General features: G+C 40.8%; 1 protein-coding gene across 1 annotated transcript; it reads left to right on the top strand.

Annotated features, from left to right (window-relative positions):
* Positions 1-1,692: 1,692 nt before the first annotated feature.
* On the top strand, positions 1,693-22,203 carry TTPA (alpha tocopherol transfer protein). The gene is made up of 5 exons (XM_032610594.1): positions 1,693-1,921; positions 9,493-9,646; positions 15,107-15,300; positions 17,214-17,324; positions 20,134-22,203. Exons 1-5 carry the CDS (start codon positions 1,718-1,720, stop codon positions 20,320-20,322), a joined length of 852 nt encoding a protein of 283 aa, XP_032466485.1. The 5' UTR covers positions 1,693-1,717; the 3' UTR covers positions 20,323-22,203.
* The last annotated feature ends 2,280 nt before the right edge of the window (positions 22,204-24,483 follow it).

The following is a 24,483-nucleotide window of genomic DNA, read 5'->3' as shown; positions in this document are numbered from 1 at the left end:
TCTCACTCCAAGTAAAAATCAAAGCTTGGAATCTCTAGCCCTCATTTAAGTAAGTACCACAGCTTATTTACTGGATTCTGATGATTTATTCCGCTGGCTTCCCAAGCCTGCTCCACCCATCCCCCCCACCCCGCCCCCCATCCCTGGTCCAGGCTATCCCTGGTCCAGCCTACTCACCCCTTGCAGGTGTTGATTCAAACATCACTGTAGGTGCTATCCTTCTTCACAGCTTTATGTTTTCCCAGAGCACTTATCACCACCTCTCATATTCTGTTTTATTGCTTATTTATCTCATTCCTTGTCTATCTCCCTCCACAAGAATCAAAGCCCCCAAGACGAGGGTTTTGTCTGTTTTGTTTGCTGGTGGACCCTCAGTACCTGGAACAAGTTCTGGACACAGAAGCTGCTTAATAACTATTATTTTCATGAATGAAATGGCAATCTCTCTCACCTGCCACTGGACATCTTAAAGGCAAAGATTTGGTTTTATTTGTGCGATTCTAGTATTTACCTATCGCATACTATATATTCAATAATAATTCGTCTCATGGGTTCCCCCTTGGGGAAACAGGTCAACTCTGGGGTAGGGCAGAGATCAAGAAAAGACCAATTTAACAACCTTTCTGGCTTCCACATCACTTTCCTGCTCCGTCTTCATTACCCAGGATCACTTAGATGAGGTCACATAAGGATTCTGGACTCTCTGTTGAGGGACTAGACATGGTGGTGAAGCATAACAGAGGAAGCATAGAGTGTTTAGAAAGATTTTTTTTTGGCACTTACTAGTCATTTATTGGCATATGTCACTAACAGAGTAAAGTGCCAAGAACTGAGAAGACTTTGCCTGGATTGGGAGGAAGGGGAAAAGCAGTGAGTCGGTGAAGGTGCCATTTTGGGATGTGTACTTTGGAAACCACTGTTGTAACACAGTTTGAGGTGAGGAGTCGGTGTGAAGCCTTAATGGAAGGGGTAGGGAGAAGGGCTCCGCGGCGAGCCTTCCACCAAGAGGTGAAGTGGTGGTTCTAAGGCTCCTTCCATCTCCAGGACAAGGAGGGAAGGAAGAAAGGGAGGGAGGGAGGAAGGGAGGAAGGAAGGAAGGAAGGAAGGAAGGAAGGGAGGAGGGAGGGAGGAAGGAAGGAAGGGCGGGAGGGGAAAAAGCAAAGTACGCTAGCAGACTATTCTTAAAACACCCCCCCCCAAAAAAAAAAAAAAAAAAAAAACCTAAAAAGGGCTTCCCTGGTGGCGCAGTGGTTGAGAGTCCGCCTGCCGATGCAGGGGACACGGGTTCATGCCCCGGGCCGGGAAGATCCCACATGCCGCGGAGCAGCTGGGCCCGTGAGCCATGGCCGCTGAGCCTGCGCGTCCGGAGCCTGTGCTCCGCAACGGGAGAGGCCGCAACAGTGAGAGGCCCGCGTACCGCAAAACAAAGAACACATCCCAACCAATCACAATCAACTAAGGCAAACAAACTTTGTCATTTTCCCCTTGACGTCGAACATCAGTGCCTTCCTTACTGGGAAGGCTGGGGTTCCGACCTGGAGCTTCCAGAACGCTGAGCACGTCGGGTCTGCCACATGGTTCCGCGTAAGGAGCAGCCGGGCTCACCCCTGCAGGCGGGGCGTGCGGGGGGCGTGCGCGGGCTGCCCGCGGGGGAGGGGCGGAGGCGGGTCCGAGCTCTCTCCGGCGCCCGGGCAGCGGCGGGAGCGGGGCGGCGGGCATGGCGGAGGCGCGGCCGGGGCCGGCGGCGGGGACGCAGCTCAACGGGCTGCCAGACCACTCGCCGCTGCTGCAGCCCAGCCTGGCCGAGCTGCGGCGCCGGGCTGGGGAAGCGGGCGCTCGGCCGGCGCGGCGGCCGCTCAGCGACGCCTTCCTGCTGCGGTTCCTGCGCGCCCGGGACTTCGATCTGGACCTGGCCTGGCGGGTAAGGGGTTCTCCCAGCCGGGCCGCACCCGGGGGACGGGCCGGTAAGCCGCGGCTGGGCCCGGACCCTCGCCGACGCCCGGCTCGCCGGCCGGACCTCGGCGGGGACGCGGCCCGAGCGCACCGCGCGGCGGAAGCGGGAGCTCTGAGGATTCCCGCGCTGGTCCTTGCAGTTTCTCTGGGTCGTGGAAACGGGAAACCTCGAAAAAAGCTGGAACCTTCTAGGGAGAGGGCCCATTTGACCCCAAGCACTGGAACTCTGCCCTGCACGAGTCTCCCGAACCTATAAAGTTTGGGGGAAATGCTTCGCTCTCCGCGGCAGAGCTGGTGAGATAGAAAATGACAGCTGAAAAGTGGGAAGCCTAGAGTTATTCCATCTTAGCAGGTAACTCGACGTTTGGTGGGGGAAATGAAATTGCCAGTAAAACTGAAGATCTAAAGCCAAATCCTAGCAAAAGAGTATTATTAATAGTAACACTGAAGTGTCAAGACGGTAAAGCAGTCCAGAGTGTTTTGAGTGGGGGGATGCGGATGAAGCGCTTCTTTTTTTTTTTTTTTTTTTTTTTTGCGGTAACGCGGGCCTCTCGCTGTTGCGGCTTCTCCCGTTGTGGAGCACAGGCTCTGGACGCGCAGGCTCAGCGGCTATGGCTCACGGGCCCAGCCGCTCCAAGGCACGTGGGATCCTCCCGGACCTGGGCACGAACCTGTGTCCCCTGCATCGGCAGGCGGACTCTCAACCACTGCGCCACGAGGGAAGCCCGGCGCTTCTTTTGTGGCTCCAGGTGTGTTATGACGGCTGGTTGAGAGCAAGGTGGTGAGAAGACAGGAATCAGAAAGAGGGGTACGACCTTGAGTTCTGGCACTTTGGACTCAGCATCCTCACCTGTTAAATAACGGTGAAAGGGCCTCCCGCGATGACTGGTTTCCAGGACTGAACATTAACCAGTTTAACGGAACAGGACGTACCCAGCACAGAGCCTGGCACGTAGGAAGTGCTCAACAGTTGAACTTGATCTAGCCCTTTCTCCAAGTGGCTCGCTCAGTGTCACACGGCGAGCTAGGAGGCAGAGGAAGTAGTATAGTGCAGAGTCCCAGCTGTCTCAGTATGAGGATTTTTGTTGTTGGTAACTAATTTTTAATTGAAAAAGTAAGAAGTACAGACGGTAAAAAAAAAAAAAAAATCCATAAATAGTAAAGAATGCAAAGCAAGTTCCTAAAAGTAACTTTCTAAGGGAAAAAATTCCTCACCCCAGACCTTAGCTTGCCAGCCTCCTACCCAGTGGCAGTTACTGTTACCTGTCTCTTACCTTTCCAGGTGTAATCTACAGTCGCACAAGCATATGTATGTGTTTTACATTTTGCCTTTTTAACATAATTTATCATAGAGATGAATCTGTTTCAGCATGTGTCTTATTCTTTTGGGGGCTGTGTACTATTGCATTGTCTCAATTTATTATATTAAAATGTATTAACCAGTCTCCTGTATTGGACATAGGAGTTGTCATCAGACATTGGCAATGCTGCCGTGCATGCTGTTCGTTCCTTCATTCAACGATTATTTTTTGAATTTCTACAGTTTGCTCGACAGTTCACAAAACACAGAAACCAAGACAAATAGGGTTTCTTCCACACCAACTGGGTATTCTAGTATGTCTTTGTCATTGTATCAATACAAAAATAGGAAAATCCTTATAGGATAAGTTGAACTTGCACAATTGCTGGATGAAGTGCAATGTGCATTTTCAGTGTTGATGAATAGACCAACTGTCCTCCAAAGTGTTTGCACTTATTTTATCACTTCTATATTATCAATACATAATGGTGTCTTTCCCCATATTATCACCCATGCTGTGTCACCAAATTTATGATCTGTGTGTCAACCTGCTAGGAACTGGTTCTCATTACTATGATAATAATGAGGAACTGGTTCTCATTATTATTATAATATGCATTTATTTAATTACAAGTGAGGTTAATCATCTTTCATATATTTAACATTTTGACATTCCTTTCTAATTAACTGCTTGTTTTGCTATTTTCTTCCACATTGTTTACATAAAATATAAAACATTTTATTCATATCTTCGTGTATTAAAGAAAATAGGCTATTGTCCTAATTTGCGGTTCGTCTTTTGACATCGTTAATGCTATTTTCTTTCTGTGAAGAATTTTAAAGTTTTTATGTAATCAAATGTATTGATTTGATTGTTCTGTGATTGCTTCTAGTTTCATAAGCTCTTCCCTTCTGCAAAATTTTCTCTGGTAATTTATGACTTCTCTTTTTTATGTTGGAGTTGTCGATCTACTGCACTTCATTGTGACATTAGGAATGAAATAGGAGCCTACCTATTTCTTTCTTTTATCAGATGGCTACTAAGCTCTCCTCATACTTACTCAGCAGCTACTAGATATGAAGACACAATCTCAGGTCCAATGAAAAGTGTAGCTCTAATGGGGTATGAAACATTTATAGGTAACTAAGAATTAAAAGTATGATTTACAGATTTCATTTTGGTTACTTTTTTTAAAAAATTTTATTTAAGTTTATTTTATTTTTGGCTGCATTGGGTCTTCGTTGCTGCGCGCGGGCTTTTCTCTATTTGCAGTGTGCGGGCTTCTCATTGTGGTGGCTTCTCTTGTTGTGGCACACGGGCTCAGTAGTTGTGGCTCAGTGGGCTGTAGAGCGCAGGCTCAGTAGTCGTGGCGCATGGGCTTAGTTGCTCCGCGACCTGTGGGATCTTCCCAGACCAGGCCTACGAACCCATGTGCTCTGCATTGGCAAGCGGATTCTTAACCACTGTGCCACCAGGGAAGTCCCCATTTTGGTTACTTTTTTAAAATAATGTCTACTATGTATAAAATAGATAACTAATGAGAACCTACTGTATAGCACAGGGAACTCTACTGTTATCTGTGGTGACCTAAATGGGAAGAAAATCTAAAAAATAATAGATATATGTATAATTGATTCACTTTGCTGTACAGTAGAAACTAACACAACATTGTAAAGCAACTCTACTCCAATTAAAAAAAGTAACGTCTAGAGCTTCCCTGGTGGCACAGTGTTTGGGAGTCCGCCTGCCGATGCAGGGGACGCGGGTTTGTGCCCCGGTCCGGGAGGACCCCACGTGCCGCGGAGCGGCTGGGCCCGTGAGCCATGGCCGCTGAGCCTGCGCGTCCGGAGCATGTCTAAATAGAAGATAAAATAAAATTGACCTCCAGCCTCTGTGTTGTATATTTTTTTCCTGTATTATTTGTTTTCCTGAATTGTTTTCATTGCATCATGTCCTTGAGGAGCTGGCTAAGGACTGTGTCCAAATCTACGGGATGGGAATCAAGTTTCTGTGAACTCTTTGCCCTATTTTTCTGCCAACTTGAAAGGAAAAAGGGAGAGTTAAGAGTATGAAACTGTTTTTTCATTTTCCTCCAGAGAGGCAGTGAATTTAGTTTACACTCCTTTATTTAAAATATGAAAGCCCTATAGTTTTAGTGTATGAAGAAACCTTGATAAGTCCCTCAGTTTTTTGTTTGTTTGTTTGTTTTTGTTTTTTTTTTTTTGCGGTACGCGGGCCTCTCACTGTTGCAGCCTCTCCAGTTGCGGAGCACAGGCTCCGGACGCGCAGGCTCAGCGGCCATGGCTAACGGGCCCAGCCGCTCCACGGCATGTGGGATCTTCCCGGACCGGGGCACGAACCCATGTCCCCTGCATCGGCAGGCGGACTCTCAACCACTGTGCCACCAGGGAAGCCCAGTCCCTCAGTTTTAATGAAGTTTCTCATTATTCTAGTTTTTGTATTTGAAATTATAACAAATTAGTGACTTTTGTGAATTCTAATAACTTTGGGAGTACCAGCTACTTTGGTAAGTAGTGTTTACGTGGATTATCTCACTATTTTCTCATTTTAGAAGCAACTGAGATGTAACGAGTAAGTAACTACCCTAAATTGCAGTTATGAAGGGGTAGAGCAAGAATTTGAACTTGAGCTGAGCTCAGGGGAGCCTGCACTCTCAAGTGAACTCTACTTGCCCCATCTGTTTAAAACAACCAACTGTTAACCTCTGTCTATTCTATATATTCTTGTGAATATATAGAATCTTATCTTTCACACGTGAATATTCCTCCTTATATTTTTGCTCTATGTGATACGTTTTTTATTCTTTAATTATTTTTATAGTTAAATACTAAATACTTCAATGTTTTCAAAATTCCACTGACGCTGCCTGCTCATTTCCCACGAAATGCAGCTTCTTTTGTAAAATTCACTGAATCAAGTGTCAGTTTCAGACTCCGCTCTGCTCCTGGTAGCTACTACCCTGAAACAAATGTGTAATTTCTTCCAGTTTAGTTTTCTTACCAATAAAATGGGGGTAACAATAGTTACCTCTTAGAATGTTCGAGAGCGGGAATTGAAATGATGCCATTAAACCCCAGAAAAGTGGCACAAATATGGTTGTAATTTTGTTGGAAAGTACACGAAAAATGTAAGGAGAAACCTACTCTGTTACAAAGCAGAGTTAAAATAAGCTGTAACTTTTTATATTTATTTATTGCTAGTGGTGGTACAAAACAGGTGCTTTTCGGTAATGAATATGCACCCGCAGGCAGTTTTATTTCTGCCGTGGACTTTACGTGGTTTGTTGGAGGATTGCTCGGTAGCAGTTTATGTCATTTACATAATTTATTTATGTCAACCAGACTTTTGAATGTATTTATCAGTGGAAAAGTAATAATCAAAGATCCGGGTGTAGAGCCTTCAGTTTGCAAAAGTCAAGTGTCAAAAGTATGAGGGCAATTTGTGCATCTTTATGAAAGTCATTTTTTTCAAGCATGTGGATCCAGCTGGTTTAATCATGTATTAATGTATTCTTTCATTCAACACATGTACCTATCTCCTAAGTGCCCAGCACTCTGCAGAGATCAATAAGCTGAGGAACCTGCCTCTATTCCCTAAAAGATCCCTTTTTAAAAAAAATAATAAATTTATTTATTTTTGGCTGCGTTGGGTCCTCGTTGCTGTGCGGACTTTCTTTTAGTTGCGGCGAGCGGGGGCTACTCTTTGTTGCGGTGTGTGGGCTTCTCATTGCGGTGGCTTCTCTTGTTGTGGAGCACAGGCTCTAGGTGTGCAGGCTTCAGGAGTTGTGGCACATGGGCTCAGTACTTGTGGCTCATGGACGCTGGAGCACAGGCTCAGTAGTTGTGGCGCACGGGCTTAGTTGCTTCATGACATGTGGGATCTTCCCAGACCAGGGCTTGAACCTGTGTCCCCTGCATTGGTAGATGGATTCTTAACCACTGCGCCACCAGGGAAGCACCCGAAAGATCCCTGTTAATGAAGCTGTAACTTTTATTATTCCACGGGAAAATAAAATTGTTATTTGTGTATTGGAGCTCCTATGCTGCTTCTGGTGTTTTGCTTGAATTAGAATTAAAAGGACTAGTTTTCCATCTGAGGGAACTATGAAAAAAGTAATGAACATTAAAAATGCTAGTAACACTTATTCTGATGCCCTCTAAGAAAGGAGAAGGAAGAGAAATTCATCTTATAGAAGAGAATGAATATATCAGAATCTACAAGGTGTCTTTTTTTCTTACTGCTTTTGGAATCTGCTATTTAGGTCACCAATTATTTCTTTGTTGGCAAATTTACTGACTTTTTTTCTTTCTAACTCTCTGTTGTATTTAACTCTTAGTAACATTCTCTTTTTTTTTTTTTAACAGAGAAAGTTTCTTAAATGCAGAAATGACAGGGAGAAAGAAAGAGAAAGAGAGGGAAACAGTATCAGATAGAAAGAAGTAAGGAGTAGAGCAACACGGATGCCTTTCCCTCCCTTCTGTACATTGTGGTGCCAGATCTCCTGTGGTCCAACCAGATCCTCTCTTCCTCCAGCCATTCCCAGCCATTGACGTCCCCCAAGGCTTGGAATTTCACCCTTTACTTGGTTTTTTAAACTTGTTTTTGCAGTTTCTCCTCCAGATCATGACTACTTCGTGATTACAGTTCTCATGTTCATTCCAGTGACTCTCAAATGCAAAATTTGTCCTTTCCTTTCATCTGAACTTTGATTCCACGTTTCTAATAGATCTCTTTAAACTCAAAACAAATATTCTGTCGTTTTAGAAAAACTGAGGATGCTGTAAATCGTGGAAAGGTAAATTGAAATATAATAAATTTTAACTGTAATTTGATGTCAGTATTCTCCACAGTACACTGGCAATGTTTGTATTATTTGTAAATGCAGAGTAACCATTATTGGTGGGTTTTTTGGAAAAAAAAAAAAAAAGAAAATGCGGTGCTTTCAAACCATATTTTGCCAAGACCTAATATCCAGAGAGACTGTTCCACAGGCTATCCGAGTGTATACCACCGTTAACAAGGTCGATTTTTGTTGTTTTCTGTTAGTACGGTACAGAAATGTTCCTTTGTATCTTTTTTCTAGGAGAGAAAATAAAAACCAAAAATTTTTAGTTATCTTTAATATAAACCTGGACTAAAAGCTTGGATGAGCAATTAATCTAAATAACTTTCCCTATTAAGAGAACAGCAAGGCTGACTACCACTCGTTATGCCCATGTATGCTTTACCCAGCACCCTGCAAGACACATGTTGAGAAAACATGACCTCAGAGCAGTTAAATACATGCCAAGACCAAATGGATAGTAGGTGGTGGAGTCAAGGTTTTCCTGAAGCAGCAGCAGCCTGTGAATCAAGCTCTTCACTACATAGCATGGCCTGTATGATCCAGTTGTCACCAACCGGTGAGGTCCAAAGAGAGCAGGGATTTTATTCTGCCCACTGCTATACCTCAAGTGCCTCACTAAGTGTGTGGAACATTGCAGATGCTCAAAAACATTTGTAGAGTTAATTCATCTGCTTGATTTCTTTTCTTCCTTATTCACAAAGACTAAAAGGTGGATGTTTCAGCCTTCTATTGCTAAGTAACAAACCAACCCCGAATTTAGCGGCTTAAACCATGGCTGTTTATTGTAATGCGCCACTTTGGGCAGGGCTCAGCGGGGATGGTTCGTCTGTGCTCCACGTTGCATGAGATGGGACCATGGCTGAGGTCAGGCTATCTGAGATGGGCTCTCATCATCCAGGGCCTCTCTCTGCAGAGATTCATTATTTAATAATCCTACATGGTCTCTGGATCCCAAAAAGCAAAAAGAGAAGGTCTCAGGCTTCTTAACCAAGCACGGTGTCACTTCCACCAAAGCGAGACAGGAGGCCAGCTCAGCTTCAAGAGGAAGGAATCAAATGGACTCCACCTGCTGGTGAAAGGAATGACATGTGCACACCAGGAGGGGAGGCATTGTTGACAGCTATCTTTGGGAGACTCTTTACCGCAGGAGACAAATAAAAATTCCTCAACTTTGAATTTGTGACTAACTCCTATCACCTGAGATCCTGCATGAAGTGTGCTTTTAGCTTTTACAGCTAAAAAGATACCCCAGGTTAGAATCCTGACATAATACATGGCAAGGGCCCTACATAATGCCAAGACTTTCCTATCAGTCTTACAAAATGCTTACCATGTATGCTATCTGTAGATAAGTTTTATTTTATTTTCCAGTTACTGGAAAACTACTATAAGTGGAGAGCAGAATGTCCAGAAATAAGTGCAGATCTCCATCCTAGAAGCATTCTTGGCCTTCTGAAGGCCGGCTACGTCGGCGTCCTGAGAGCCCGAGACCCCACTGGCAGCAAAGTTCTGATTTACAGAATTGGTAGGTCACACACAGCACTTCCTCTTTTTTATTTTTCTTGACTGCCATTTTGGAAGCTTCCATGAGTTCATATTTAAGAATTTAGCTTTTTAGGTTTTAACTTGGGTTTCATTTAGTCTTTTTTAAAATTATTTTTTAATTTTAATTTTTTATATTTTCTTGGCTGAGCTGTGTGGCATGTGGAATCTTAGTCCCCCAACCAGGGATCGAACCCACGCCCCTTGCATTGGAAACCTGGAGTCTTAACCACTGGACTGCCAGGGACATCCCTCATTTAGTCTTTAAGGTACCCCAAATAGAATAAAACTGGCCGTTGTGAGAAAATTATCCAAAACCAATGAAAATCCTACTTCTATTCTTCCACACAGTTAACTATATAAAGTAAGAGGAAAAGAAAACAGAGAAGAGAAATAGGTGGAAAAGGTAAAAAAGATCAAGGTAAAGTGTTTCAAAAATTCAAATAAGAATTTTGAACTATAATAATACAAGCTCCACGAGAGCATAGATTTTGTCTGTGTTCCGTTCACTGATGTTTCCCAAGCACCGAAACCGAAACCAGGGCGTGGCACATGGTACGTATTTATGAGATATTTTTGGAGTGAGTGACAGAGTGAACGGTGGTTGGGTCCTGCCCCAGGCTTCGGAGCGAGGGGCTCATTCTCCAGGTGGAGGAAGGGGAGGAAGGGGCCGTGGGAAGCAGCACCCAGGCAAGTGTTAAAGAACCCCTGTTCCACGTTCCTCTCTCGCTGCTGCGGCCTCTCCCGTTGCGGAGCACAGGCTCCGGACGCGCAGGCTCAGCGGCCATGGCTCACAGGCCCAGCCGCTCCGCGGCATGTGGGATCTTCCTGGACCGGGGCACGAACCCGCGTCCGCTGCATCGGCAGGCGGACTCTCAACCACTGCGCCACCAGGGAAGCCCTCGCTTTTTCTTGTCACTGCTTCCTCTTTTCACTCCCTAGGTCTTCCTAGTGTTTCCTGGAGGCTGGAAACCTGTAACTTCTGACCCTCCCTTCGACCTGTGTGTGATTAAAAATGGCACGAAACGGAGGGTTCACACTGTCCCCAGCATCCTTTCCTGGCCCGGTTGGAATGACAAAGATAACCAACATTTCATGAGCAGAATCTTATGAATTATCCTCTTACGGAAACTTTCACATCTGTAAATAGTCTAGGGAACTTAAAGATATTTATAGATTTGCTTTTCCTGCCTGCTTATAGATGAGATACCTGCCTATAACTCAGCACTTGGCTGTCTTGCAAGAAGATCCTGCATTCAGTTCTTGAAAAGGTAGCAGAAGACTAAGTAGAATGATTCTGTTTTTCTGCTCCAGCTTCTGTGTCAAATACAGCTGGGTTAATCGTGAAGTCGTTGTCTGTAAACCAGACATTACAGGTGCTCTTCTGTCCTGTCGTTGCCTCACCGGTGTTATAGGAAGTTGCGTGAGGTTCCCCGAGTTCCTGAGGGTTAGAGTTGCCAGATTTAGTGAAGTATCTGTGTTTTATGTAGCAAGTGAAACTTTTATGAAAACTACAGTATCCAGTTACATTTGAATTTCAGGTAAACAATGAATAATTATTTTTAGTATGCATGGGGCATACTTAGACTAAAAAAATATATCCAGTTTATCTGAAATTCAGCTTTAATTGGGCTTCTTATATTTTATCTAGCAACCCTACTCAGGGGTCCCAGGAGCACAAAATGGAAACCTACAGGTGATTCCTTCTGCGGGTATGCCGGCTCTGCATGCCTGGCTGGAGGTTTTTTGGGGTCTCCTCATGTTAAGAAGTAAAAACGAGACCTTAATAGTGAAAAAGCAAATGTGCTACTTTGATCAGAAACACCTTAACTAATAGAAGTCAACAGTCTTCTATTGTTTAGCGAGGGCCTCTTTTTTTTTTAACATCTTTATTGGAGTATAATTGCTTTACAATGGTGTGTTAGTTTCTGCTTTATAACAAAGTGAATCAGCTATACATATACACACATCCCCATATCTCCTCCCTCTTGCGTCTCCCTCCCACCCTCCCTATCCCACCCCTCTAGGTGGTCACAAAGCACCGAGCTGATCTCCCTGTAGCCTCTTGCAGTTATTAATTTATAAGTGTACTGTTTAACTCAAAGAGATTTTATGATCAAGAAAACATATCAATTTAGTGACGGTCAGACAGGAGAGTATGCAGCAAATCTTCTGAGTGTTACGTAGAATAACATGTTACTCCAGGGCGAAAGGAGAAACTCAGAAGAGTTTTATGAGTAAAATGAAAGAATAGGATAAATTTATATTTATAAATTTTCTAAATTTAATTGAATTAATGGGAGGAACTAAAGAAAGGAAATCTGTGGTAGAGCTTTTTGGGTAGAACGTTAGCATAACTCCTTCCCTGGTACCGTCTCTGTGCAGTGTGAGTGGTGAGAAAATGCACAGGACCTTTTCCTCCAGTCCAGCAGGACAACCCAAGGTGAAACTGAAATTTTGCCATTATTGGCCTGTAAGCCAAAGGATATAATTTTATGCCTTTTGAGACTCACTACTGTACTACAGCAGCAAAAGTAAAGTTTAGCAGCAAGCATTAAGTTTTGACTGGCTTCGTTCTCAGGAACACAGGTTCTAGGGCATGCTGCCTGGGTCGGAATCCCAGCTCTGCTACATCTAGCTACATGGAAAGCTGTGCAGTTATAATTCCATCTTCTCATCTGTCAAATGGGCATAGCAGAAACTTTCCTCATAGGGTTTCTGTGAGCATTAAATCTTGCAATACAGTATATATAAAATATAATTAGAAAATTACCTGGTATGTACTAAGCACTCAATAAATGTTAGATAGCTGCTGGAGAAGGAATTAAAAATGTGCGGCAATTTTTTCTTTTGCCTTAAGGGAGCTTAGAGTCTAAACCAGCAATGTCCGATAGAACTTTCTATGATGGTGAAATTGTTCTTAGTAGCTACTAGCCGCGTGTAGCTGTTGAGCACTTGAAATGTGGCTATCGCAACTAAGAAGCTGAATTTTTATTTTATTTACTGTTAATTATTTTAAATGTTAATTAATTTAAATTTACATAGCCACATATGGCTAATGGCTACTATTTGGACAGCACAGGTCTAGACAACTGTGTTGGTGGGCTCAGAAATTTAGGTCAGTCACTATTTTCTGAGCTGCAGACTTTCAGTCATTCTGTTCATATTTTGCACCATTGTAGCTTTCAGCCAGCGTCTGAAGTTGTACAGTACACGTGAACTGGTTTATCCATGGGTTGATTATTCACATTCTTACCAGGAATCTGAGGCTTTTAAAAATAAAGGGCAATTCCATTGTACCTTTCTAGGAATACCTCTAATTATCCCTTCTCTTTCTTCATCTCTAGATTTTTCCTTGCTATTACACACTATCCATTAACATTTAAATCTGTTAGGATCAGCCATCCAAAAGCTCCTCAATCCCATAAGACCCTCCAGCCTCCACCCTAGCCGCCTCCCCACACCTCTCATTCTCAGCCACATTTTTGGGGTTAGTTACGTTCACCATCCACATTTTCTCACAGGTCCTCTCGACGCCCCCGGTCTGGTTTCCCTGCCACCTCTCTGGTGAAATGACCTTAGCAAATCATCGGTGACCTTCCCCAAATCTAATGGATGTGTTTAGTGCTGTTTCACTTGACCTCTTTACATAGCAAACCTCTTCCTCTTTTTTGAGGTATTTGCCTCCCTTCTCTGATGCCACATTCTCCTGGTGTTTTCCTCCAACTTAAACTGTTTCTTCTTAGTCTCCTTTGCTGGCACTATGTATTCTACTGTAAATTCCGAAATTCCTTAGGACATTGGCCTTAGCCTCCTCTTCTTAAGCTACTTACCTCTCTACCATAACAGAGAGAAACGTAAGTCCATGGTACTCCCTGCTACAGACCTATAAGCACAGAAACTCTTGAGATTTGTATCTTCACCCCCACTATCTCTTTGTTCCCAAAGCTCCATACGACCAGTTCCCGATCTCAGCTGTATCCAACTGGACATCTCACAGTCACCATTCTGATGTGTTCAAAACTGCCTATGATCCTTCCTTCCTAAACACTTTTCTTCCAGCGTTTCCTATCTCAACAAATGGTACTACCATTCTACCCAGTTGTTCAAGCCAGAAACTTTGGTATTTTTAGAATTTTACCATCCCTTAGTCATGAATCTTTTTTTCCCCTTAACCCTTCATCTTGTTAGGTATTGCATGAACCTTGTAATCTGAAGATTTGCATCTTTTTCCAGCTTTGGAAAATTTTTCTCTTCTGTTACTATTCCTTTCTCTTCTGTTCCCTATTCTCTGTATTATTGCCTTCCAGAACTCTAATTAGTTGGATTTTGAAACTTCTGGATCTAGCTGCATGTCTGTTAACTTTTTATTCATATTGACTCCTGGGTCGTCTTCTGTGTTGAGATTGAGAGACTTTCTCAGCTTGATGTTCCATACCATTATTCCATCGTTGGCTGTGTCTCTTCTGACATTTATCCCATCAACTGAGATTTGCTTGGATTGTCATCTTTTTATTTCCAACATCTCAACTGATTCTTTTTCATAATAGCCTGTTCTCATGACAGTAGCCTATGGTATCTTTTTTTCCTCACTGAAACAATTTTGTTTCTTTTGCTTTATTAGCTGTTTCCTTCAGTTTTAGTGCCTTTGTCTATTGAGTTTGGATCCTCTCTTCTTTGTGTGTCTGTGTCTTTAAAACTATTAAAATTCTTAGTGGTTGCATATCTTTTTTAAAGATCACCTGCTTGCCTATCCATTACTGTCAATTTTGCATGACGTGGCCTGCCCCAGGACTGGTGGGGGAGGGGATAGGACAAGAACTCAGTAGCTCCTCTTCTTAGCACAGATATTCCTTGTTTTTCCTGGGTGTGGAGAGCTGGCTACCCTTCCGAGCGCACACTACTTCTCTAGCCTTTATGGACGTGCCTCTCCTACACGCTGCTCATCACAGAGGGTGTCAGAGAGACCCACCTGCCTGTCTGCTCTTCGCACATTTCCCTTAGCAGCAACCTCTGTGGTTACGATGGGGCCCTAGTTATTCTTCATAATCCAGAGCCTTGCTTTTCCCATTTTCAGTACCTTCGAGCGTGGAGCATACCCAGAGGCATTCCCACCTTCAGCCACAGCTCCATCCTGCGGTAGTTTGGGCTGTAGTTTCGTCTGGCCATCAAATCCAGGCTGCATTTATTCTCTTATTTTCTCCGTGCTCTTAAGAATCTGTTCTTTGCTAGGGATTGGAGGGAGGGAGGGAGGGAGGGAGGGAGGGAGAAACAGGCACGTGTTCTTGGACCACCAATTTGATCTGTTACTCAATTCATGATCTTTGTACGTGTTTTATTTCTATTGATCCTTTAAGTCTAAAAAGAATTCATTTCCTTTTGTAAATCTTTCTGATTCTTTACACAGTGCTGAGATATGATTTTTTACATTATTTTTTTTTAGCACACTGGGACCCAAAAGTTTTCACAGCTTATGATGTGTTTCGCGTAAGTCTAATCACGTCCGAGCTTATTGTACAGGAGGTAGAAACACAACGGAATGGAATCAAGGCTGTCTTTGATTTGGAAGGCTGGCAGTTTTCTCATGCTTTTCAAATTACTCCATCTGTAGCCAAGAAGATTGCTGCTGTTCTTACAGTAAGTGTATATTTTAACTGTTCGGTATAATACTTAGTTATATGTTAAAGAGAAGGGATAGTACATTTATTAGAAAATTAAATACAATTTTAGAAATGATACATAGAATTCAATAACGGTAAGAGGAAGTAAAGTGTTATTAATTCAAAAAGAAAGAATGTTGCAACAAACTGTGAAAATATGTTCAAAATTTCTAACCACAGAATTCATATATTTAAACAATAATGTGGTGATTTTATCTTCCAGTCACTAAAATTTTCTTCCTAAAATAAAAATTGACTCAAAAAATAATATTTATAGCAATCATACAACAAGATGTCATGTAGGTTTTGGTTGATACAGATTCATACAGTTCTTTCCGGGAAAAAAAAAAAAAAGTTTTAAAAATGGCCATCATCTTTGACCCAGTAATCCTGCTTTTGGAAACCTAGCCAAGGAATAATCTTAAATATAGCAAAGACTTTGTGTATAATAATAATAGCTTACTGTGTGCCAGGTACTTTGCTAAATGTTTCAAGTGCATTACCACCTAATGGCTACACCAAAGCTTATGACATATGACTATTAATTTTTCCATTTTACAAATTATTTTACTATGTCAGAGAGGTGACATAGCAATGCCCAAGCATACACATTTTGTCAGCAGTGAAACAGGGATTCCAATCCAGGATATCTGAAGATAAAAGCTGTACTTAGAACCACCATTGCTTCTATGCATAAAGGTAGTTACTATAGCATCAATTTTTAAAACTAAATTTATTTATTTAATTTATTTATTTTTGGCTGTGTTGGGTCTTCGTTGCTGCGCGCGGGCTTTCTCTAGTTGCAGCGAGCGGGGGCTACTCTTCGTTGCGGTGCGTGGGCTTCTCTTTGCGGTGGCTTCTCTCGTTGTGTAGCACGGGGTCTCGGTGCACGGGCTCAGTAGTTGTGGCGCACGGGCTTGGTTGCTCCGCGGCATGTGGGATCTTCCCGGACCAGGGATCGAACCCATGTCCCCTGCATTGGCAGGTGGATTCTCAGCCACTGCACCACCAGGGAAGCCCCATAGCATCAATTTTTATAGAAAAAAATTAGGAACAGCTTATTTGTCCAGAAATAGGAAAAGCGTTACTTAAATAATGGTACATCCATTTGATGGATTATAGCATCAATATTAAATCTCACAATGTTTACAAAAATTGTATTATGTCAGTGAAACAAAACGGGGTGCAAATTATTTAGAGAGCATATTACCAATTATGTTTAAAATAAAATTATTCATAGAAAGAACCTGAAAGGAAAAATCACAATTGATAACACATCTCTAAAAGCTATGTGCAGAAAAAAAAAAAGAGTTTTGCATGAAAGAAACTTGGCAGGAAAAATCTCTACATTAACAACACATCTTTGGGTAGGGAAACTAATGATGAGGTTTTTCTTTGAATCCTTAACATTTTAAACCTTAGAAAAAAGCCGATATTACTTTGATGTGAAAGACTTATACCCATGTCAAAAGTTTAAAAGTGTGTGTTTATTGTACTATTCTTTCAACTTTTATGAAAGTTTGATTTTTCTTCCTCAAAATAAAAATTTGAGGGGAAAGGTTAAGTATCCAAATGACTCATTGATTTTTCAAAAGCACATTTATATGTGATTGGGGAAGATATTTTCTGTGTCCTGCTTATGAAAGACGCAGGTATTTCTTAAAATACTTGGCCTAAACTACAAGGTGCAACCTTTTTAGAGACCTTTTCTTAATCTAGGGACAGTGAACTATAATGCAGGCTATTGTGTTGATGGAATAATTCTGAAAATAAAATCACACTTTAGGTATTGCTGTAAGTTTAGCAAGTGTTCAAAGAAGGGGCTTGTCGATACGATTACATATTGATTTATGCTTTGTTATTAACAAGACATTTTCTTTATTTTCAAAGGATTCCTTTCCATTAAAAGTTCGTGGTATCCATTTGATAAACGAGCCAATAATTTTCCATGCTGTCTTTTCCATGATTAAACCATTTCTGACTGAAAAAATTAAGGAACGGGTAAGTAAAACATATTCAAGTCACTATTCTTCTGTACCAAATGTTCCACTCCTTTGTTATTTAAAAATTGCTCTCTTATTTCCGCCCCTCCCCCCAACACACACAGCATTGTCCCAGTGTTTTGAATATTTATCTAACAACACAACGACTTTTATAAAATTTCTTTTTAGTTTTGAAAAATCAAGTTAGTGAGGCTGTGGAAAAACTGGACCTCTAACACATGGCTGGTGAAACTGCAAAATGATATATTCCCTATAGGGGGCAGTGTGGTCATAGTTATCAAAATTACAGCCTTCACATTTCTGGGATTTTTATCCTACAGATATACATGCTCATAAACAAAATTACATATACAAGGGGATTCATTGTAGCAAAATATGGGAAACCACCCAGTTTTCATCATGAGGGAACTGGTTAAATAAACTGTGATGCATCGACACAATGGAACACAGTAAGATTTGCAGGATGTATTGTGAAGGGAAATAAGAACATGCAGAATAGGGTTTATACTATCTTTTGTATAAAAAGGGAAGAAATCAGAATCTATAGTTATATTGGCATAAAAGTTATTTTTAAAGGATATGCAAAGAAACAACCAAAGTGGTTACCTACATGGAACAAAAGAGAGGTATGGATGGGGTAGCTGAGGATATGGTTGGGAGCAAGACATCTCACTGTAGATCTTTTATCTTGTTTTGATTTCTAGCCGTGTGAATGTATTATCTATGTAAATAATAAACATGCTTAAATTAGACATGTGTAACTGAAAACCATAGTACCCAAGGTATGTGACTTAATGTCATTAGTTAAAGCAAATAGATTTGATTTTTTTTTAATTAATTTATTTATTTTATTGATTTATTTTTGGCTGCGTTGGGTCTTCGTTGCGGTGAGTGGGCTTCTCATTGTGGTGGCTTCTCTTGTCGCAGAGCACGGGCTCTAGGCATGTGGGCTTCAGTAGTTGTGTCATGCGGGCTCAGTAGTTGTGGCTTGCAGGCTCAGTAGTTGTGGCTCGCTGGCTCTAGAGCACAGGCTCAGCAATTGTGGCACACGGGCTTAGTTGCTCCGCAGCATGTGGGATCTTCCCGGACCAGGGATCGAACCCGTGTCCCCTGAATTGGCAGGCGGATTCTCAACCACTGCACCACCAGGGAAGCCCGATTTGATGTTTTTTACCTATCTTGCAGAGTCTTATCTCAGGTGAATATCTAATATTACTTGGGATTTTTCAAGTGTTGACAGTAGAGTGTGAGTTCCCAATCTGGCAACCACTCTTCTGCATGAATCTGTAGAGGATAATTTTTAGAGCATTTATTTAGACAAACGTTGGCAACATCTAATGCATGAACACAAACAGGTTTTAAAGGCATTGACAATTTAAATCTCAAAAACGATTTAAATAGAAATACTGGTAATGTGAGTGATAATAGCATATTTGGAATGTTACAAAGTATATTCTTTCATACTAAGAAAATGTAACATCTTGCATTTGGTCAGAAAATGATGACCCTAGAGCTTCTTTTGAGGTTTTCCAGTGGGTATTTCTGTCTGTCTTCAAGAAGAACTGCCCCTATGGAAGATTCTTTTATTCTTATAAAAGCCGGGTTTTTTTATTCTTTTTTTCCTCTCTTCAGTATAGCTTGACAATAGCTGGCCATCTTCTGTTGAATGCTGACAGACATAAAAATAAGTATTTCTATTTTGGGTTATATTCTGGACCAAAAAAACGAATACAACAATAAACTGAACCTAATAAACAGGAGAACATGAGCAAGAAGAGAAGAAAAATTTTTAATGGAGAAGTGAAGCATTTCAATGAAAGTTAATTGACATGAAACAGACTTCCCAAAATGGGGAAGGCAGGGAGGACCAAATCTAGCCACTTTCTCCCTTTAAACATTTTGGCAGTACTCTATGAATGATTTTATTTCTCCCTTCCTGAAGAGATGGTTGAATTCCTTTTCAATTAGCTGGTAATATTTCAAACATTTCAGAAAAAAATCAAGGATTGGGACTGTAAGGTTCCTGAGGGCAAAAAACTTGTTTCATTCATCTTTCAGTCTTCATATCCTAAGCACATAGTAGGTGCTTATTAAATGATTGTTGAATGTACAGATGAATCCTAGCAGATGAATAAAGGTATTTATGTATTTATTTTTAACGAGATGTGCTTTTAATCAAAGGTTCCAAGTCTTTATTTTAACTTCAGGACATTATATGATCAATTTTTATAGTTTAAAATGTTCAAAAATTTAAAGTTCTCAACACAACAACGATCATAATTTCTCTTAATTTTTTATTAGCCAAGACTGTCTGTCAACTGTACCACATAAATTATTCCCTGCGTACCTGATTGCGTGCTCAGATATATGCTTTTATTTAATATGAACTAATAAAAGGAAGAACATTTTTATCATCTACAGAACCATCCCAGGATATTCAATCTTTTGCTAAGAATCACCTGTACATTAGGGAATAGAATGTATAAAATGATTTTATTTAGAGTTTTAAAAATCTACTTTTGAAAGAAAAAAGAATAGCTTTTTGTAAATATTGTATAGTTACAAGGATGCAAATATAAGAGAAGAGTAAATTGACCAGATTCAGAAGCAGCACAATCTAAACATAAGTATAGTTATTAGCTTCATAAGCAGAGGAATAAAGGCTGTATCAATAGTATCTATACATGTGCTCCTATCTTAGAAGTGATGAGAGCATCTTATCTTACAGTGTTGATTTTCCATTGGAAATGCATCTGATATACTGAGAGGCAGAGGGCATACTTTCTAAAACATTTTGGCTGTTTCAGATTCATATGCATGGGGACAATTACAAACAAAGTTTACTTCAGCATTTCCCAGACATTCTTCCAGTGGAATACGGTGGTAAAGAATACTCCATGGAGGACATTTGTCAGGAGTGGACAAATTTTATAATGAAGTCTGAAAATTATCTCAGCAGCATTTCACAGACCGCTAAAGGAGAAGAAGTTATTTAATGTGAGAGACTTCCTAATTAAAAATACATGAGTAAGATCCTAGCTGGTTATATGAATGAAAGAAAAAGAATCATTAAACTAATGCTTTTCCGATTGATTTTTTTCAATGTAAAAATCTTCTAACTTGAGCAACATGGGTATTTGGGAAATTTCTTTACTTTTTAAATATCTTTTCTTTACCTTTAAAGTAATTAAATATTATTATACCTTAAAAGCATAGAAGAGGTTCCTGATTTTTGCACTCGGAAGAAAGTGATCTCTAAAGTATATTTTCATGCGCACTTTGGTGTGTTTCTCAAAAGTTATTTTAAACAACTTTTCTGGTCACACTGGTTTGATTATAAATGAATAAATGGTCCACTGAAAAGAAATATTAGCACAAATCAACTGATTATAAAAATCTATTCACACTCATTTTGGGTGCGTGTCAGATAGACTATAATTCAGATTAAAATCTGAATACAGTTTTATATAGTTATTTCTGTGGGCCAGCAAGGTAGTTCACCTCAGGGAAATTCTATTTTACCATATTTGCACAATAGAAACTTTTGATTGAAGAGTCTGTACGCCATAAACTGTTATGTGTGGCATCAATAGGTCTCTATGAAATTATTCATGTTATACAGTTAACTACATAGAGATTCAGAGGTGGAATAGTATTTGGTTGCCCTATACGTGGACTCTATTTTTTGAACAGTAACACAACTACACAAGGGAGAGGAAATGTTTACATTTTAAAATCACTGTCAACTACATCTGGAACTTTTCAGATTATGCATGAAGAAATTTGGGTCTTACTGTATTATCAGAACATTCTAGCCAAATCCTACAATTCATATTTACTTAAAAAAAAAATCAGGAGTTAAAATGTGCTGTTTGTACTGTAGCTATGTTAAAGCATATTTCATTTATTGAGAAAGATATGTCAATATAGCTTTCAACTTATGAAAATTTTTATAGTACTTTATAATTTTTAAATTTTATTTTAAACTTAAACATGAAAGAACACAGTGTACAAAATTTGTTAAACATTTTTTAGCTTAGTTGGGTTTCAACATTAATCATACAATAGTATCTTTGTGAAAGAATATGTAAAGGGTGTTTTTCTTTATAAGAAAATTATTCTAATCAGATGAGCTGATACTTATGATTCTCTGTACATATATCTGTGAAAAATTGAGAGTGACTGTGAATGTTCTTTAGAGAACGTGTTTGATTTTGATTTAGCATTGGGAAGGTAACTTTACATTATAAATTTAATTTAAAATATTAGATCATGCCTGTTTTCTAAAAAGTGTTAAAATCTTCTTTACAAAATCATACAATTTAAATTGTATAATTAAAAATGACAGCAGAATAAAACTATTTAAAAAGTATAAATGATAGCAACAACAAAAAGTTCTAGTTTACCCAACTTTTATTCTGAGAAGATTTACATCACAAAGTTCCACTTCGTTCACATTTGGGTGCTTAAAACACTTTCTTCTGACTCTGTGAAGGAATGATTACTTTAGCACAAGAATAAAGGATAGTATTTTTAAATGTCTTTTAAATATGATTCATTGATGATGTTACTGACAGTAAATAGAATTAAAATAAGTCAATCAGTAGAAGTACATTTCATGATAGGACTTTGAATTTTTTATGAAATGCAGCGATTCACTGAAGAACATTAAAAGAACAATGTAAAATGAACAGGCAGTTTTATAAGATGGCAAGATAAATAACTATTGAATTGTCTCTATTACTTTACTGTAATTGCACCAGAGGTGCCTTTTAAAAGATTAACTCTAACGTGTGCTCATTGTGTTACTGAACTGCCCGATAATTTATTTGTTTTAATACTGTTCAAAACAAAATAAAGATCTTTCACACGAACTATAGCTGTTTGTTTTTCTTTTTTTTTTTTTTTTTTTTTTTTTTTTTTTTTTTTTTTTTTTTTTTTTGCGTTACGCGGGCCTCTCAATGCTGTGGCCTCTCCCGCCGCGGAGCACAGGCTCCGGACGCGCAGGCCCAGCGGCCATGGCTCACGGGCCCAGGCGCTCCGCGGCATGTGGGATCTTCCCGGACCGGGGCACGAACCAGCGTCCCCTGCATTGGCAGGCGGACTCTCAACCACTGCGCCACCAGGGAAGCCCTGTTTTTCATTTTTAAGTATGAATATTAGGCATTCTTTTTCAAAAACTGCTTTTCCTTACAGAAGAGGTTAAGAAAAAAGTATCGCATCTAGTTGTCCATTACAAAAACGCCAGTGTTTTCTTTAAACGTTTCAATTGCAGACTGGCTTTCCTGCTGCTCAGTTCAATACCGTCTTCCCCTGTCTTCTTGTGCTGAAAGGGACCCAAAAGTAATTTCATAAAACTAAGCCATGCATACTTCAGAAGTTAAAACTTCTAAGTGAGAAAAGCCAGAGTGTGTCACTAAATCAGATAATTGGATTCTGAAACTGCTATGAACCCAGATCATGATTTCATTTGTCAAATTATGTTTTTCTTACAGAAATAACACTTAAGTCCCAGAGCAAAGAATATCTTTGTCTCCCACCTAAATTAAGCCAGTAGCTCACGAAACAGGTCAAACATACAGACAAACCCAAAACTCAACAAACTAGTAAGGTGGTGTTGTCTGAAACACTCCTTCCTGGCCTGTGTGTTGAATTTTGCCCCACCTAGATCCTGTGGAGGAATTAGGAGTTACAAAGATTGAACTAGAATGATGGCAGTAAAATGAAGATTGGCAGCAGTGCCTCCCCACTAATGTTCTGGTTGGCAAGGGCACATCCCATCCTTCTCCCTCCCCCAGAGCTAGCACTTGATTGACTGCTCGCCTGTTCTCTATCCAAGTCAATCATATCAGTCTATTAAATATCTACTTTTGATAACACTGTACATTGAATTAAGTACTATAGTGAATAGAAAAACTAATTGGATGCTAACTAGAAGAGAGAAAATACTTATCCAAAATAGCCACGTAGGACTTCCCAGGTGGCACAGTGGTTAAGAATCCGCCTGCCAATGCAGGGGACATGGGTTCGAGCCCTGGTCTGGGAAGATCCCACATGCCGCAGAGCAGCTAAGCCCGTGCGCCACAACAACTGAGGCTGCGCTCTAGAGCCCGCGAGTCACAACTACTGAGCCCGTATGCCACAACTACTGAAGCCCGCATGCCTAGAGCCTGTGCTCCGCAACAAGAGAAGCCACCGCAATGAGAAGCCCGCGCACCACAACGAAGAGTAGCCCCTGCTCGCTGCAACTAGAGAAAGCCCATGTGCAGCAAGGAAGACCCAACGCGGCCAAAAATTAATTAATTAAAAAATAAATGGATATTTAAGGGGAAAAAAACAAAATAGCCAGGTAAAGTGCAGTACAGGTTTCTCCTGGTATCTGAGAGTAGAGCTTTCCTACCAAACCTTGCTTAAGCCAAAATGGGGTAACACTAACGGATGCACAAAATAAGTAGAAAGCACAGGTGCTCATAGACACAGTTCAAAGCTATGGATGCTGGATGCTGAGATGCTAAGTGTGGTTCCAGGAAGGAGCTTGTCAGTGTCACTCTCACTGCTCTGGGTGGTGATGCCTCTATAATGGCTCATGGCAAAACAAACACTGAGTGCTATTTTTGGCTTTTAGCCTTCTTTTGTAAAAGCAGAAATCCTCGTGGGATTTCTTTCGGTTAGTGAAAACAGGTACTAATGTAGGTTTTTGCAAAAGTGAAGTGGTGCAAAGCAGCCTTTCGAGAAGCAGCGGATACCTGTATAGTGTAAGAATCTTTAGAGTGGTTGCAATAAAGTGCTTTAGGAGTTTCACAGAAGGAAGGATCATTTCCACCCAGGGATCTAGAGGATGTGTTCTTAGCGGAGGTACTATTTGAAGCACAGCCTTTAAGAAGAATGGACTCCCCCAGAGAGCAATCAGAAGTGAGGAGAGGGAGGCTAGTCCAGGCAAAGAAACAGCACGAGCAGAGACTCAGAGACCAGAAGGAGTAGGTCACGTCTGAGAAGTCATACGTAGGCCTATAGTTTTGGAGGGAGGGCAGTGCTACAGGAGCGTGGGCCTTCTGCCTAGAAGGATGCTTGGGAAACAAAATATGGGAAGCCTTGAATGTCAGCTGAAGGGCACTCAAATGTATGAACTGCTTATTTTGTGCCAGACCCTATATTAG

The sequence above is a fragment of the Phocoena sinus genome, chromosome 17 (genome assembly GCF_008692025.1).
Source record: "Phocoena sinus isolate mPhoSin1 chromosome 17, mPhoSin1.pri, whole genome shotgun sequence".
NCBI classification, from domain to species: Eukaryota; Metazoa; Chordata; class Mammalia; order Artiodactyla; family Phocoenidae; genus Phocoena; species Phocoena sinus.
Note: the sequence above shows the minus strand (reverse complement) of the source record. Positions and strands in the feature narration are given on the sequence as shown.

Bases quoted from the DNA above. Each gene is read 5' to 3' on its own strand.
- TTPA (XM_032610594.1), top strand. From the start codon at position 1,718: ATGGCGGAGGCGCGGCCGGGGCCGGCGGCGGGGACGCAGCTCAACGGG. The intron at 1,922-9,492 runs GTAAGGGGTTCT...TTTATTTTCCAG, and splicing joins ATCTGGACCTGGCCTGGCGG to TTACTGGAAAACTACTATAA. The intron at 15,301-17,213 runs GTAAGTGTATAT...TTATTTTCAAAG, and splicing joins AGATTGCTGCTGTTCTTACA to GATTCCTTTCCATTAAAAGT.